General features: G+C 45.6%; 2 protein-coding genes across 2 annotated transcripts in view; one reads left to right on the top strand and one right to left on the bottom strand.

Annotated features, from left to right (window-relative positions):
- Positions 1-11,085, bottom strand: part of UROC1 (urocanate hydratase 1) — a 36,173-nt gene extending 25,088 nt beyond the window's left edge. The window contains exons 1-4 of the mRNA XM_061357179.1: positions 10,799-11,085; positions 4,332-4,462; positions 1,815-1,908; positions 707-766 (exon numbers count right to left, since the gene is read on the bottom strand). Coding sequence (XP_061213163.1) covers positions 707-766; positions 1,815-1,908; positions 4,332-4,462; positions 10,799-10,924 — 411 coding nt within the window. The 5' untranslated portion in view covers positions 10,925-11,085. The remainder of the gene's footprint in view (positions 1-706; positions 767-1,814; positions 1,909-4,331; positions 4,463-10,798) is intronic.
- Positions 11,086-12,596: 1,511 nt separating this feature from the next.
- The window catches only part of LOC133214355 (netrin-4-like), a 44,315-nt gene continuing 41,872 nt past the window's right edge, over positions 12,597-15,039 (top strand). Inside the window, exon 1 of the mRNA XM_061357192.1 lies at positions 12,597-14,378. Coding sequence (XP_061213176.1) covers positions 14,312-14,378 — 67 coding nt within the window. The 5' untranslated portion in view covers positions 12,597-14,311. The remainder of the gene's footprint in view (positions 14,379-15,039) is intronic.

Here is a 15,039-nt window from a genome sequence, read left to right on the forward strand (position 1 = left end):
CAGTGTTGCTACTTCACCTTGCAGCCCAGCATCTGCATAGGGGATGTCAGTCCAATAAAGGCTGCTATACAAACTGCTGGCACCGCTCAAGCAAGAAATGGTGTAAAACTCAAGTAGTTAACAGACATCAGTTAACTGGCATTGACTAATCAACACACAGGATGAAGAAATGATGTGTATTGCCATGGTGCCACTCTTTTAACAACTCAGCATGGTTTTGCCTCAAAATCCGCCCAAGACTTCCATTTAACTCCCATTTATCAGGTCAGGAAATTGAAGCATGACTCAGGGTTGCATTTTCCTAAATCAAAGCCTTTTAATTCCATTACCTGTTATGAGAAGTATTCCAAGAGCACCAGAAACAAGAAAAAGATACACATTTTTATGATACAGAATTCATTTTGACTCCAACTTTATCTGTGTTAAATCAGAGAAAGAACTGGTCTTTACATCATTGTACACAGCTTGGTCTGTTTATGGTAGTATGTTTAGTATTTCTGTTGGGCTGTCTGTGCTCTCCTTACTAAATAAAGCTCTCCCTGTCTATGCAGTTCATAAGGGAGCATTCCTCTATCCAGACAGGATGTTTTGGAGTGTTTTGAGACAACGACTGCCAAGAATTATCACGAACTGCCTAAGCAGAATGTGCATGGGGGAGGGTGAAACTGGCTTCATGAAACGAGCTGCACAAGCAGCAGTGTCCTACCTGGGCCCAGTTGCTGAAGACCTGCCCGTTCCCTCCGTAAGTGACAAGCTCCTGAGGAAACTGGAAAAGACAATTTATAAGGCAAGCACTTTTCTGAAGCATTTTGCTGTGTCTCCAAGCTGGTTTTCTAATCTCAGTAATAAATCTTTTCTAGGGCTTATTGTAGCAATTCTAAATTCCTGAAATCAGAAAATATTATTATTGAAGTGATTATCTAAGAAAAAGAAAGAAAATTCCTTTTCAAAATGAGGTGTTTGTTATTGTTACAGTGGTATTTTGGCTGCAGAATGCTACAGCATGGTTCCTCGGTTGCTGTTTCTGTATCAGACATCCCAGTAAGCTCCATTAGGACAGAGTGAGCTTACAGATTGGTTGCCACTGGCATTTACAGCTGGAAGAGTCTATGAGCAGCAGGGCAGAGGGGCGTAGCTGCATGCCTCTGTGCATTACACTGGGTAATGTTTGGAAGGATGGACTCTGGTCCTGTAATCCTCCAGTCAATCTGTGCTTGAGGGATGAGCTTTCAAAGCAAAGAGCATCAGCACTGATTTTTCAATGTAAGTAGTAGCAGCAACATTCTAAGAGCTGAGTTCCACTTGCTACAGGTAGCAACCAAGCTCCCAACTATAGTGGAAGCTGGAGTGAGATTTGCTGGTAGTGTAGGATGCCCAGGTTTGTGTTAGGACCAGGACCCACTGTGCAGGATTCAGAATTGCACACAGCAGGAAACTAAGGAACTTAATACAAAAGACTCCAAAACCCAGGAATCAAAACACAACCACAAGCATAGAAGCAGCTTTAGCCCCTTGGGGGCTCACAGAAATGGATGTTCTAGCACATCACCCATTAGCTACCATGCTTTACATGCCTAGTTAACACACAGCAGCCAGCTCTCCATGTACAGGGGCTAGCATGGACCTTGGGGCACAGAACTAACAAAACACCCAGGAACAACTAAAATCCTATTCAATCCATGGCAGAAGAACCATCTGCACAAGGATTAATTTCATCCTATGTGCCTAAATTCTTCAGGTTTTATATGAGAGCACAGAGAGTCACTTGCAGATCTGCTGCCCTATGAATCCACTTTACTTTCACTGTAACTTACCTGAGCCACTGAGGGATCCAGATTATTCATGATCATCAGCATAATGGCAGCAGCTGATTTGGTCTTGCAAGGGTATTCTCCTATGGGGTACGCTCTGAAACAGGAGGCAAAAATTAAGGAGAGACACTGATTCATGAGGGCAACCACAACCACAGACCCCACAGTGAATCAGGTTTAACTGTTCTCAGACCAAGCAAAGAAAACACCTGCATTCAGCTTATCTACTGAATCAGTTATTCACAACTGGCACACATGGTGGCCAAGAGCTCTCATTGCTTTAAACTGGATTATTCTGGGGAGGCTGGAACTGGCCTCTCTAATGCAGTTACCAGGCCAAGCAGCTACATCCTGCCACACCAAGGAAAACAGCATCAGTGGAAGCTGCCTTCAGGCTCAGCAGCTCTTGTTATTGAAGATCCTATCTAAGACACCCAGCTTGAATTTCAGTCCCAGAGCAGCTCTCAAAACCTGAAACAGGCCTTTTTATTGAATAAGATGCATTTCATGCAGACAGTTGAGAGGTGAGATACGGGAAACCCTCACAAAGCTATCCTGAGTCACATTTCCTACCACTAGTGTGGTTCAATGCCGACTGCTGCAATCATCTCACTGGTATCTTCTCCTCCACCATCTGCCATAACAAATTGCTCTAAAACCTCTACCCCAGATTTATACTGTCACCCTTAAGGGCAGGGACAATTCCTTTGCTGTATTTGCACAGGTCTCAGTACAACTGTGCTGCAGCCTCTAAGGTATGATACCAAAAGGCAGTATAACCACTGATGAAGAGTTTTGCTCTTTCCTTTCTGTAAGCAACACCACCATTAGAGATGCTGGAATTCCTAAAGGCAGACAGGATCATTTAACATGGTTTCTAAATGATCTTCCTTTTATTGGACCATCAATCTTCAGCGGCTGGACATTTGGTTTGTACAGGGAAGACAGCTATGCTGGAAAGGCTCTGGAATATATATTCTACACATTTAGTAAACAGGCTCCCCCCATGATCGTATGTACTTTATCCTTGCTTTGTACATCAGGATACTAAACCAAATGCCTTGTAGTCTTTGCCAAATCAGCAGGGAATGCATTGGAGTTTTTCCACAGTACTTTATTAACGTTTGCTGCTTTTCTAAGCTTGATGTGATAAAACAACAGGATTTCTATGGAATGATACCAATGCATCAAGAGAAGGGATTGCCACATAGTGTTGCTCAGAGCATAAGATGCCCAAAGTTCAGATATCAGTTGAGTGTGCTGGTATGGGAACATGGCTGTTAAATGGAACAGAACCAAGTTGGACTTTGCTCCCTGGGACACAACAAAAACTACTAGGTTACAGAGAACAAAAGGCTTTGTCTTAATCTGAGACTGTAAGAATCTAATAGAGTGATCAGTGAAATGAAGCTATTAAATAGTCACTGATGCCAGTGATGGAAACAAGCTGGTGGACTGCCTCAGGAAGCCTACTTGGAAGGTGCCCTAGTCAGGACTAGGGTCCTCTGAACTCTAGCTCTACAATATCTTTCACTCTTCCAGTTGTCTTCCCCTTAGCTGAATTCTACAGCAGCTGACCCCAGGCTAGTATGGGCAGCACAGTAATACAGATGTCTGTGGAAATCAGAGTGCTTTCTGGTCCCTTGCTTTATTCAGATTCCTGTGCAGACATTAACCAGGCGCCTGCTGGATGCAAAAAGGAATCCATCAGTCTAAAAAAAGCAGCTAGCCCCTGGCAGCCCTCTCTGAAACTGTTCTGCTTCACAAACATTAGCCCCACCAGCCCCAGAATGAAGTGATGCTCCAAGATCAACAGGCACAGCACATTACAAACCAGGGTCAGATACAGGTTCCAATGATGGAAAGATGTACTGTCTTCCTATAAAGCCCAGAAAACCTTCTTTGTCAGACTGGGAAACAACCAGCCACTCACAGCAGGTCTGACCCCATCCACTCATCTGGTCTTACCTCTTGGTTCAGCTGAGACAAGACTTGCCTTGCAGCACCTCAAGTTTTCTGTCCAGGTTGCATTCAGAGGTCTCTGCATAATGACTGGCCTTTAGAAACTAAGACCTGCCATGGGGCAGAGCATCTGGGATCTCTGTGTATGATAAAGCTGGCATTACCAAGCACACAACCTTGCACAAACCTTTCCATGTGTTGAGTGGTGCTGAGCTTTCCAGCACTGAGACTGTCCTAGCCCTGGCCCAGCATATCCAGGAAGGTGCACACTGTCTCCCTACTAGTGCCATGGGATTCATGAGGATGAAGGATCAGTGTTACGCAGCTTTACAGAAGAGCACCCCAAACCATGCAGTAACCCTCAGTGTAAATGAAACCACTGCTATTTAATGATACACAGAACAACCAATTTATTCAGATGAAGCACTTCATTGGTATGTTATGACATGACTTCTACAAGAGGTAAATTAGGACACAGCAATGCCACTATCTAAAGGGCAGTTCCCCAGGTGAAAGGTGGTTATCAGCCAAATACAGTGCGAGTTATCCAGTCCTTACCTCATCTGGATCTCTGGGAAGAACCTGTACATATAGATGTGGCCATACAGCCGGAGCTCCTCAGCAAATTCCAGGGCCAGCTTCTTTTGTATTTCAGGTGGGAAATAACGCAAGGCATTGCGCAAAGCCAGCTGCCAAAAACACCCAGAGACAAAAACCGGGGTAAAAGAGAAATGGAGGTAACAAGGTGGCCCTGAACCTTAGCCAGACTCAACTGGAAGCTTGCCTAAGCTATCACAAGGACAAGATGATTTTAAAGGCCAAGCTTGTGTCAGAAGAGCTCTATTCCTGCTTTCCTATTGAAGTTTTCCTGTCTGCATCTTCCCTTGTAGATTCAATTTCTGAACACATGCAAACCTCTCCATCCCGTCCCAGCCCAAATCTGCATGGAGAGATCTTGATCTGTTCAATAGTGCTCAATCCCAGTGTCAGACATGGATGCTTTCCCTCTCACAGTGCTAGGGGGCACTGAACTACCAAGGAAAGCATTCAGGATTCCTTAAGACTGGGACCCTGAACTCCTACAGACACTGAAGACCTTCAAAAGAGGGAACCCAGCCCTGAGTTATGTGACATACTCCCAGATGAAGATGTTCTTGGGCTAAGTCTTATTAAAGATTCACTACATAAACCCCCACCCTCTGCAATACATTATGTTACTGATGCTACATGTATCACTTCCAAATTAGCTTACATGATTAATAGGCACTGAATTAAATTCTGCAGATGATGCTACGTGGCTTATACTCTGCTGTCTTCAAAGACATTACCCATGGTTTGCAAAGTACAGTATGTCCTTTTGGATGAAAGAAGCCATAAATAAATCACTATCTTTAGTAACAGTCATGTATCTGTATTCCATGTCCCATCTGATTAAAACCATAATGAGAAGAAAGATCTTGTAATCTTTGAAAAGCCAATTTCATGCAAAGATGCTGAAAGACTTCATAAGTTCCCTGACAAGTGGTGACACTATCCAAATTACTTTTAGTTGAGAACTACAAGTCATATAGAATTCCACATCTTTATTAGGCTGATTTAATAGCTGTAGAAAGGGTAGAAAGGGACCACGCTTACTTTCAAATCCAATAACAGTCTATAAAACCACCAGGAAAACCCAGTATTGGAGAGGGCTGTTATAGCAAGGATAGCCCATTTTTGTGATATATTTTGTTGGCATTTCAAAGAGTTATGGAACAAGTGTTTTCTGGATTAAGTGAAGGGGTTGGCTGTAGCACAGGTATCTAAACAAAGGCACCAAGAACCATCCAGTCCAGGTATCATCACCATCTATGTTGGTAAGAAGTCCTGAAAAGCTCTCTAAAGCCCTCAGCTCAGTAACACAACTGCTAATTCAACATGATTATGGGCTGGTTCATACGGTTAGAGCTCTTCAGCCCCTTCATTTGAGCATGCTGGTCTCACACACCTTAGAGCAACTGAAAGAACAATATCTCAGTCTCAAAGTGCCTCATACTACGTGAAGGTTTCATTGGCACACTTGCTGCTGAACAGGTCTGGGTCAGACCCTTTTACATCAGTGAATCTATACTGATGTGCATCAGCTGAGGAGCTGCTCGGTAAAACCCCTCCAAATTACATTTGCCATTCCATACAGAGAATGACAAGGGGAAAACCCTATTTACCAGCTGAGCAAATACAAACACCATTTCAACCACCACCTTATTCTTCTCCAGTTAGATAAGCAGTCATTTTTCAAGGGCATGTTATTAATGAACACAAAATTCCCAGCTATATCCACACCATGACAAAATACGTGGGGATTTTCAAAGTCAATCTCTGAGGCAAACAACCACAGTGAGTTCTCAATCTAAGGAGTTTCTAAAGCACAAATAAAACCACCCACACCCCTTACAACAACAGAGCCAAGAGGAAAACATTGCCGAATTTGGCATTTTGGCTGCATATGAGAGCTATCAGGATAAGTGTTTTGCTTCCAGCCTGGCAAGGATCACGCAGGCTTTGATCGATACATTATTTGTAGTTATAATGAAACTAATGGGCAAATATTCCTCTTTGCCCTAAAAATACAAGCAAGTAAAATCTGTTTGGGTTTCCAAATGAATTTGCTCAGTCTCAGTCTGAGCCTCTATGCTATTAGTGCTACACACCAGCAGAAGCTTGAATTTTGATGATGCAAACATTAATGAAACATGAACTTGGATGTGACATGAAGGGTGCAAAGGGCACCTTGGTTGGGCAGACAAGAGGGATCCCGTAAAAGAAGACTAAGAGTGCAGCTTGCTTAGCTGAACTGAACAAAGGTGACGTTTGATTGCTGTCTCACTGCAGGGTAAGTGTCAAAGCAGGAAGGAGCATCAGGAAATGCAAGAGGAATAAATAGCTGTGAATTACCTATAAATGTAGTCCTGAAATTAGACTAATTTAAATATAAGAGGCTCTGAAACAGTCTCTCAATAGGAGAGCTGGGCACTGAAAATTGCTTAGAGCCTGGCTGCTTTATTGAAAGGGCAATTGCCATGTACATCAGGAAGAATCTTGCATATTCATTATGGAGTCAAACTGAATAACCTAAGAAAGGCACTCAAGGAGCAAATTCAAATAGGCTGATCACTGCTTTTGTGGACAGGCAATACAAGGTCATTACTTCTTACATTTCATTACAGCTCCATGTAAAACATTATTCTAACCTATCCAATGCAGTGCAAGCATTAGATGCAAAGTCTTCCTCTTAGATGTGCCAGCTGGATCTACTCTTTGACTCATGCTTAAGCTCTAGTCACTATTAGGGTGTCTTTTTCTGTATTCACTGGCATTGACAGAGTAAAACATGATCCTGCTGCTGTTCAATCAAGACTCAGACCTGTCAATGTCAACAGAACCCATGAAATCCTGCTCCAATCAATCAGCTGTAAATACCTTTGTTGGGTAAGTCTCCTGAGGGATCAAGCATACCAGCCTCCTCCCTAATTGATGTTTGCTGAGGAGCCAGGGCCTCTTCAGAAGGAATACCATTCATTTCCATTTTATAACAGCATCATCAGGACTTCCAACTGAAGAATCCCAAGACACTCAAAACACTGAGATTTGCAGGCTCAAAGGGAAAAGGTAAGCATGAGGAGATGAAGCAAATAGCCGAACTGTACAACAGCCTCATTCTTAGTCCTCCCCCTCTTACACTGGGGATGTTGCTTGTCTCCCACCCATCATCTTCTGCCTGATGATATCCAGGCCCAGAATATTTGGTGGCACTATTTTGTAAGCAGCAATTGTAAAAGCAAGATTGTTGTTTCATGTATTATTCTTCCTGATAGGTCCCAGTTTAGATCAGCTCAGGAAGTAAACATCACGATGTCTGACTGACCATTACTACAAATACTTTGTGGGCTGTGAAAAAGCTTCCCAAGTTCTTTATCATCCAGATGTTCCAAAACAGGAGCCAAGAAATTGGCCTTCCCAATCCACATAGAAACTTAAAAGCAGCCTTATTTTGGGATGTGTAAAGCAACCATTAAGGTCAAGTGTCCTGCTGCTTCTCCAGAATATTGAAGCACTCCAGGTGCTATGTGACTTCATAGGCTCTGGTTGCAGCTCTTCACACTAGGATGTCATGAAGCAGAGTTCAATTGTTCCTGAAGGAAAAAGGGAGCAAGCAGAATAACAGAGCCAGCAGGACAGACATCTTACCAGCCAGGGTCCAGCCTCACAGTGCCTGCAGAGATGAGCTGGGCAGCCCAGGGATGGCAGCCACCAAGAGTTCAAGTCATCAGGCAAGGTCATGGTGATGTGCAGGTAGGCAGCCAAGGTAGGAGTGCAAGTCAGGACCAGGTTTGGTGATGGTCACCACAGAGAGACAGTGCTCAAAGACCAGCAGGATGGCTCACAGGTAGAGACCAGACCAGTGTGGTCCATGGCTAGGCACAGAGATACTCCACTGATAGAACTACAGACAGACACAGTTCTACCACAAGTAAGAGTGAGAGCCCAGTACTGAGCTTAAATAGAGCCCTTAAACCTATGCGCAGAGGGTATGGGTGGAGATTTCAGGTGAGGCTCATCAAGGTCATCAAGGCCCATTACTGACCTTAGGGCCCTGTGACAGATGCACAGGTGACAGATGATGATGATGCTGGGGCAGCAGGAAGACTGCAGCATGATGTAGCTCTAAGATACATAAGGGAATCACTGCATGGATGAAGGTGTGCCACTGTTTTCTGATGCTGAGCAACACTGAGAAGGGCACAGTCGATCGAATGTCACTGATTACTGAGGACACAACATCCTTATTCTGCAAAGGACATGCCATGCATATGATTTTAAGGGCAGTTTCTTTGTAGTGCATTTACAGTAAGATACAGATGCTGAGAAACAGAAGAGCTGTGGAGGGAAAGAGGGGGGATGAGGCTGTTCCAGGCTACAGACAAAGAAGAGAACTCAGGAAACATAGAAAGAGAATCAGTTCTGAGAAATGGTTTGATTCATCCAGAAAGATTGAAGTTGGTATGATAGGAAGAATGATATACTTTTTCAGCAAGCCCCAAAGCACACAGAGCTTTATAAATCTCCCAGGGTTTTTATTATAACCACAAAAGGAGGTCCAAGAAAATAAAGCATTGGCAGTCCTAAGGGTTGTTATTGTAAAACTGGATTGAAGGCATGTGAAGAGAGGGACAAATCCTGAGGAAATCAGTAGATGCATTATCATTAACTTCAATTCTGTCAGAGTTCTGAGTACTTCAATCAGAAAACAGCGTCACACATACAGATAAGCCTCACAATATGCTCAGCATTACACGCTGTCAACAAAATCTGGAAGCCTGTCTCAAGACTTAAAAACCAGCTCACAGTCAGACAACCTTTCTGTCTACATGCTTTCTAAGTGCAGAACAGCTCTTAAAAAGAGAGATTTGACCTTTCAGATATCAAATAAATACCAGCTGAGCCTCTGACTCTGTCAAGAGTTTAAGGTGGAGGATTCAGAGTAAAATAAAGCAGAAAGGAAGCTTTTAAATCTCTAACAGTCTAATAAAAACCCAGCTAGCATGATCTCTTATCACATGCGGTAGGTAATACGGACAGATGAGGCTAGCACGTTAGACAGTAGACTGGGGCCAGAAAATCAGCCTATTGCTGTCCTCCTGCAACACTTAAAGGAGGCAGGAAACTATTCCAGTTTCTGTACAAGGATTGAGGACTTTTGTCATTACCTTTCTCTCCCCAGGTAAAGAGTAAGGCTTGGCATCCTTTTGAGAGGTATCATCCCCTGTCCTGCAACATTGACTCCTCCATGCTATAGCAGGGGAAAAATGATATAGCAAAGACAAGGAATAAAATGGAGATGCTTGGCAATGCTCTGACATGCAGTGGGGCTCACTCCCTGCTGCTTTATCTTCAGAGCCATCACCACAGCCTTCTTCTGCACACTTGGTAGCCACAGTTCCATGTGTGTGAGCTGTCTCAGGCACAGACAGGATGCTTCAGCCATGAATGCTCCTGACATTGAAGTAAATCCTCTTTGGATATCAACCAGCTGTTCCTCTTTCCACCCTTTCCCTAGGCTCTCCTCAGCTTGTGGAAGTGGACTTTGAAGGAATTTGGCAGCTGATGCCAGTGGGGAACTCCCACGAAGGCAAAGGAGTTGTGTGCAGCTTCTTAGGGGGAAGGAACTTCTGTTGCTCTGACCAGAATGTCACACTCTAAGTGACGCTACATGTGATGAAGCACAGACTTTCAAACTAAGGATCCCACCTTATCCTCTCCCCCACAGATTCCTATGGATCTCCACCCATTGACCATTATGTTCTGCTGCTGATTATGTTCTAAATCTCTAGCCTGGAATAATGCAATGATTACTTTAGTGTGTGCGTAGGCTATTCAAACAAAAACAGGCTGGAAAAGAATTACACAACTAAGGACAAATAATTAACTCAGCTCCCTACGAACTTCCCTAAATTCCAGGATCCTCGGGCTACTGGATAAAATAAAGTATCCTTGGATCTTTTATTCAGATAGCTTTCACTCCCATACATATGAAGTGATTTTGCAACAGCACTCATAATTCCATCTTCTAGAACAACACTGAATTGACATTGTTGAAGTCTAGTGCCTCTTGTTTAGCCATTTAAAGGCATGGAATCTGCTGTGTAGCAAATCTCTCTCATGTCATATAATCATGGGAACATAGAATGGTTTGGGTTGGAAGGGACCTTAAAGCTCATCCAGTTCCAACCCCTTGCCATGGAAAGGGACACCTTCCACTAGAGCAGATTGCTCCAAGCCCTGTCCAACCTGGTTATCTCTTGGGGAGGAAGAAAGCAAGCAAGCAGAAGAGCTTCCAGTACTTCATCCCATTACCCACTGGAAGTATAATACCAAGGAAATATATTTCCCACAAAGCCCAGGCTCAGAATAGCATTTGAGGCAATCAGATCCGCTGCTCTGAGCTGCAGTTATCTGAAGTGAGGCCCAGTGAAAGCCCATGTTACCTTTTTCTCCTGAGCAGTGAGATTAGGGGTTCTCACGGGCGCATGGGGTATTCCTTTCCTCCGACCTCTGTTTTCAGGCAAAGGGTATAGAGGAAGGCCACGGCAGATTTCCTTCAGGCTGCTCATGGCTGCTGAGGAAATACAAGGAGGAAAGGCAAGGCAAACTGAAGAGGTACAAGGGATAGGAAGGCACAGGCAAGCAGGATGCTAAGGGATGCAGATCCCTCCGCTCCAGGTGATCAGAAGAGGACAGCCTGTCCTCTGGCTTCTGCAAACAGCTCTGTGAAGCACAGGGGCAGGCGGCAGAGGTGACCCTCCTCTCCCCTCCGCTCCATGCCATTGGCTCTTCCCTCCTCCCCCAAAATGAATGATTCACAGTTTTGCTGCTGATTCCCTGGATGCTTTGTCACTAAGCCACTAGAGCAAACTCAGCCACCTTCCAAATCGTCTCATTGCCCCAGTGTCCTAGTGAGAGTCCTGGTCTGGAGCAGGAACCTTGCCTGAGACCTCAAGGATTGGGCATTTACATTTCCATGCTTTAGGAACTAACTAAATATTGATCACATCACTGTTCATGCAGTGCTCAGCTGAGATGGGCATTCCGTGTTTGACACCTCTAGGGATGGGCTGTTCCTCAGATGTCACCAGTTCATCTTCTAAATAACAGCAGTTACCATTGACAGCCCCTTAGGTGTTAGCTCCTCTTAGCTTCTAGGCACAAATGGACTTCAGAAGTGTTAAACTGGAAATGCACCCATTGGAACTAGTGGTTTTCTCAACACAGGCAATAACTGGGAGGACAAATTCAGGTTTTCAGCCATAATTCACTTTTATACCCTACAGTCAACAACAGCTAGAAAGCCAGAGGGTACTGCCACTCAGACATCACAACTAAGCGAATATACTTCACTTTGATTTCCCACTTACAGTGCAATGTGAATTCTGCTGTCCATCTTGAGCTGTTTAATAACACAGGAGCTTCTTGAACTTTATTACATCCATGGAACTACAGCTCTTGGCCAGGCAACTCTCTCAAGTGCCACAGTTTAAGCCTGGTGAAATAGACTGGGAGAGACATTTCACTTAGGAATGAGCCTAAAACCTGGGAATAAAACCCCACTGCATTTCCCCACAAAGGCAGCAATCAACAAGCGATGACAACAAAGCACAGTTATTAAATGACAGCATCTCATTAATGTCACATCGCCTTCAGCTCTGGGACATGCTGCACATCCCCAGCTCCCACTGAAGATGCTGGAGTTGAAAGAACTGGGAGCATCCCAGGGGAGCTGAGCGTGCATCAGACTCAAACCTCTGAAGGATGCTACCTGTCATTCATGGCAGGAGAGTTTCAGTTGGTGTTTATACACTGGTTTAGCTGCTTTCAAACAAAAGGCAAAGACAAAAAGGAGAGGGAGAAGAATTCTTCATATTTAAAGAATTTCTGGTGGGCTTTTGCATTAAAAGCATACAAAAGGAAGGTAAGGGTAAAGTCAGAAAATCTGCCCCAAAACTGAGCTAAATAAGAGCTAAATAACCCTGCCTTATGTGAACATTCCCACCCCAAAGGGAAATAAATCTGTCCTTATTATTCCTTATGACCCACATCCTCCAAATCCCTCCAAGATCTGATCCTGCACATAAACAAGCACAAGAATAACCTTGTCTACCTCTCGACTCCCATCAGACCTGCTTCCCTCTGTGACACCCAGAATTGAATGGTGTGAGAAGTGAATATAGAGAGGATGAAGCTGGGGGGCAGGGAACTCACTGAAATAAATGATTTCTGGGACTGAGCACTTTCACCCCGTTTGCTGCATGCTGGAGCCTCCCTGTTCCCCTGGGAGCTTTGTGATGGAGTTACCTGAGTATATCCAACTCCAGGGACATGCCCGGTGTTTGGTGTGCCAGTGATGATGCCCCAGCAGACACCCCGGCTTCTCTGGAAAGCCCCAGGTCCCCTCACTGCCAGGTTTGTCCCAGTTCAGGTCTGTGATGATGGAAAGAAACCCTGCTCCTGTGCCCCTTTGTGCACGTATGAACCCCAAAGACACCCCCCCCTGCTCTCCTCATGCCCCGGGGCTGCCTTTGGGTACCGGACGGGGATGCTCCGGGCAGTGCCCGGCGCAGGGCGGGTGTCGTGCTCCAGGCGGGCGGGCAGAGGGTGCTGCAGGGACAGCGGGCACCGGCCGGGCCGGGCAGCGCGGTGCCCCCGCCCTGCACACACAGACACAGGCAGAGGGACAGACACCGGCTCCTGCAGGGGAAGATGCGGCTGGAACACGACGCCTGCATCTGAGCACGGCGAGGACCAAAGCAGCCGACGAGGAGGTGCGGAACCGACCCATCCTCCTCCTCTCGACAACACCCCCCCCCCCCCCCAAGCACATATAAAGAGCAGGAAGAAGATCACATGTTAGAATAATCCCCTCTGCAGCCAGACAGGACCAGAGAGGAGAGCTGCCCACTTAGGACTGAGAGATGCGCTAAAGGCTGAAGGGAGGCACGGCCAAAACTTGAAGATAACCAGGCACCGTCGGGAGGAAGGACCCCCAGCCCAAGCGTTGCTGGAGCAGGAGGGAGGAAGGATTCCCCAGCGTCCCCCCTCTTCCCTTTCTTCCCTCTCTCCTGGCGCTGGGCATCGCATCTCCTCCCCTGCCCTTGTGCCCTCCGCGGCCCCCAAACCCCGGGGAGAGCCGCACTCCGGCGGCAGCGGCAGCCGGGACCTCCCGGGCACCGGCCCCGGCGGGCTGCCCTTGGCTGCGTTTTCCACTCCCTGGCGCTCGTTGTGTGAAGCAAATCCCTTGGAGGTGGGGGAGAAGTGGCTTCCGTGACAGCGGAGGGAGGGGGGAAGTGATATAAAATAAACCAAACCAAAATACAAGACGAGAGAGAGGAGAAGAGCCAAGAAAGCACTTGCTCCTCATCATCCCTCAGGGAGAAAAGCCAACTCCGCTCTTCTATGACACTCCGCTGCAGGGAGCAAAGAGAGAAGAAGGTCCGGGGGTACCCTGCTAAGGACGCGGTGCCCGGACCCCAGCGCCACCATCAGCCGCTGGGGAAGGTCGCCAAGGGGAGCCGAGGCAGAGGCAGAACCAGAACCAAGCTCCTCCGAAAGCAAGGAGCAGAAATGAAAGTTTCCAAATAGCATCCATCCACCCGCCAAGGACCAGACGGAACGGAGCTCGCTGAGGTGCTCAGGGATGTGAACGTCCCCAGCCCGCTGCATGGAGAGGGGTGAAGACACCCAGAATCCTTATTTATTGGAAGCAATGGATGGGTGACACCCGAAGGCATCTGAGCCCTGAGGACCCCACACACACACACACACAACAAACAGCTCTGGACCCAAACAAGACCAAGAAGAATGAGGCAGCAGCCTTGACCCCTGCACTGAGGGGAAGGTGAGCAGAGAGAAAGCAAGCAAGCACAGAAAAGCCATGCAAGCACCAAACCTGTAGGTTACTGCAGCTCTCTTTTGCTTCACTGAGGACAGCTATTCTGCTGACAGCCATGCAGCATCAAGGCATCATGCTGATTGTGTTCTTGGAATATGTTATATCTGGCCATGGGGAAGCAGGTAAGTGAAATACATCAATATTGCCATTCTGAAACAATTTATCCTAAGTTGAGCGAAGGGAAGGGGAATAGAAATCAGAGCTGTTGGTTAAAAGAAATGATGTTAACATCTTTAGACTGGATTTTTACAAGGAATCTGGGTTGGTCAGCATATATATATATATATATGCTTCTTAACCCTTGCAATACAGAGCTTTATAGCTCAGTCTCTTCCCAGAGGCTTAGGATGTACAGTTTCATACATCCTTACAAGAAAAAAAGTGTTATTTTTGTGAATGAAAGTAACAGAAAAAGAGAGGGAGATGGATTGAGATGTGCTGGGTATATGTTTTGAGGATGAAACATTGCCTTCCTAGACAGGACAAGGGTGAACCAACAACATCCTTGGACAGCAGCACTGGAGGAATCTGAATTATTCTCTGTTAACTCTGTTGTGCATCATTAAAAGTCAGAGACACTGTTTAGGAATTACTGTTTACCCAAGCCAGCCCATTCATTCAGTGTATTCCCTGATTTCATAGTTAACATGCAGTGGACAAGATTAAATTAGCATTAGATTAAAAATGGATTAGGACAGAGTCCATTCCCCACACTACCTGTGCTGTTTAAGAGATGGATTTAAGGTATTTTCATACATTTATAATCCTGTCACATTATCCTGT

Source organism: Neopsephotus bourkii, unplaced genomic scaffold (assembly GCF_033783945.1).
Source record: "Neopsephotus bourkii isolate Nb327-2 ecotype Australia unplaced genomic scaffold, CSIRO-AGI_Nbou_v1 NB_887, whole genome shotgun sequence".
In the NCBI taxonomy this organism is placed as follows: domain Eukaryota; kingdom Metazoa; phylum Chordata; class Aves; order Psittaciformes; family Psittacidae; genus Neopsephotus; species Neopsephotus bourkii.